The sequence below is a fragment of the Protobothrops mucrosquamatus genome, unplaced genomic scaffold, assembly GCF_001527695.2.
Source record: "Protobothrops mucrosquamatus isolate PMUCROS unplaced genomic scaffold, P.Mucros_1.0 scaffold3045, whole genome shotgun sequence".
Lineage (NCBI taxonomy): Eukaryota > Metazoa > Chordata > Lepidosauria > Squamata > Viperidae > Protobothrops > Protobothrops mucrosquamatus.
In genome coordinates this window covers 65,359-67,590 of record NW_015389058.1, presented here as the reverse complement: position 1 = coordinate 67,590, position 2,232 = coordinate 65,359, and the positions used below count along the sequence as shown (strand labels likewise).

Sequence of the window (2,232 nt, the reverse complement as noted above, 5' to 3'; positions counted from 1 at the left end):
GCCCAGGGTTGGGGGTGGGGAGGGGTCATAATCTTCAAAATGTCAGGTGCTTCATTATAATCCAAGCACACCTGTTTGGCTTGTCCGTGTGGTGCACATTTTATTTATGAAATGGATTTATTTATTAAATGTATATGCTGTGACATCTCACCATTGAAGAGATTCTGGGCAGTTTAGAAAATTATTACGTGATTACACTTAATAGAATAGAATAGAATAGAATAGAATAGAATAGAATAGAATAAGATGTTGAGACTCTAGAAAGGGTGCAGAGAAGAGCAACAAAGATGATTAAGGGACTGGAGGCTAAAACATACAAGGAACGGTTGCTGGAATTGGGTCTGTCTAGTTTAATGAAGAGAAGGACGAGGGGGGACAGGATAGCAGTCTTCCAGTATCTCAGGGGTTGCCCCAAAGAAGAGGGAGTCAAGTTTTTCTCCAAAGAACCGGAAGGCAGGAAAAGAAGCAACGGATGGAAACTAATCAAGGAGAGAAGCAACCTAGAACTAAGGAGGAACTTCCTGACAGTGAGAACGATTAACCAGTGGAACTCCTTGCCTCCAGAAGCGGTGAATGCTCCAACACTGGAAGTTTTTAAGAAGAGACTGGACAGCCATTTGTTTGAAATGGTATAGGGTTTCCTTCCTGAGCAGGGGGTTGGACTAGTTGACCTCCAAGATCCCTTCCAACTTTATTATTATTATTATTATTATTATTATTATTATTATTATTATTATTATTATTATTAGAATAGAATAGAATAGAATAGAATAGAATAGAATAGAATAACAGAGCTGGAAGGGACCTTGGAGGTCATCTAGTCCAGCCCGCTGCTCAGGCAGGAGACCATGTACCATTCCAGACAAATGGGTTGTCCGGTCTCTTCTTAAAGACTTCCAGTGTTGTTGCATACAGGTAATTCATTTGCAACCATCCCTTTAGTGACCCTTCGAAGTTACAACAGCACTGAAAAAAACGAATTATGATCGTTTTTCGCACTTACAACCGTTGCGGCATCGCCGTGGTCACGGGATCAAAATTCGGACGCTTTGGCCCCTGGCATGTCCTTTTGACAGTTTCAGTGTCCTGGGGGGAGGGTGGTCACGTGATCCCCTTTGGCGACCTTCCGACAAGCAAAGCCAGAAGCCGGATTCACTTAACAGCCAGGTTGCTAACTGAACACCTGCAGCGATTCACTTCACGACGGTGGCAAGAAAGGTCGTAAAACGAGGCAAAGCTCACTTAACGACCGTCTCGCTTAGCCATGAAAATCTGGGGGTCCCGTTGTGGTCGTAAGTCGAAGAGTACCTGTAATTGTTTATTCATACATTTATATGTCAGATTTAGAGGTCAGCCATCTCACTTATGGTGCAAATACATTTAAAAAAAATAAATACCTGTATATAATGGCACATCTGAATGGCGAAGCAATCGCTGGAGTTTTCCAGGATGAGGGTCCCACCCATGTTAGCGGTGGTGTTGTGAAGGTCAAAGATGAGGTCGTAAGCCTCAGGCCGGCCCTTCGGACCGAATAAGCCGTTGATTTCCTGAGCCCATCTGACTTCATAGGGGACGTTGTCCGTGAGGTCCCTGCTGTGGACCAGAAAAACCCAAATCGTAAATTGCAGTCACGTGATTGCAGGACATTGCAAGGAGCTGGAGAGAGAGAGAGAGAGGATAAATAGGCAGACAGATGATAGATAGATAGATAGATAGATAGATAGATAGAGAGAGAGAGAGAGAGAGAGAGAGAGAGAGAGAGAGAGAGAGAGATGGATGATAGGTAGGTAGGTAGGTAGGTAGATAAATGATAGATAGATAGATAGATAGATAGATAGATAGATAGATAGATAGATAGATAGATAGATACATTAGACATATATAGAGAGAGATAAAGATACATGATATATATAGAGAGAAATTAGATAGATAGATAGATAGATAGATAGATAGATAGATAGATAGATACATTAGACATATATAGAGATAAAGATACATGATATATATAGAGAAATTAGATAGATAGATAGATAGATAGATAGATAGATAGATAGATTAGATATATATATAGAGAGATACGATAGATATATAGAGAGAAAATAGATAGATAGATAGATAGATAGATAGATAGATAGATAGATAGATAGATAGATAGATAGATAGATAGATAGATGGATGGATGGATGGATGGATGGATGGATGGATGGATGGATGGATGGATGGATAGATAGA

At 40.5% G+C, this 2,232-nt stretch overlaps 1 protein-coding gene across 1 annotated transcript in view; it reads right to left on the bottom strand.

Annotated features, from left to right (window-relative positions):
* ASPA (aspartoacylase) overlaps positions 1-2,232 on the bottom strand; it is a gene marked incomplete at its 3' end in the record, with an annotated part of 12,692 nt that overhangs the window by 4,148 nt on the left and 6,312 nt on the right. The window contains exon 2 of the mRNA XM_015826298.1: positions 1,398-1,593. Coding sequence (XP_015681784.1) covers positions 1,398-1,593 — 196 coding nt within the window. The remainder of the gene's footprint in view (positions 1-1,397; positions 1,594-2,232) is intronic.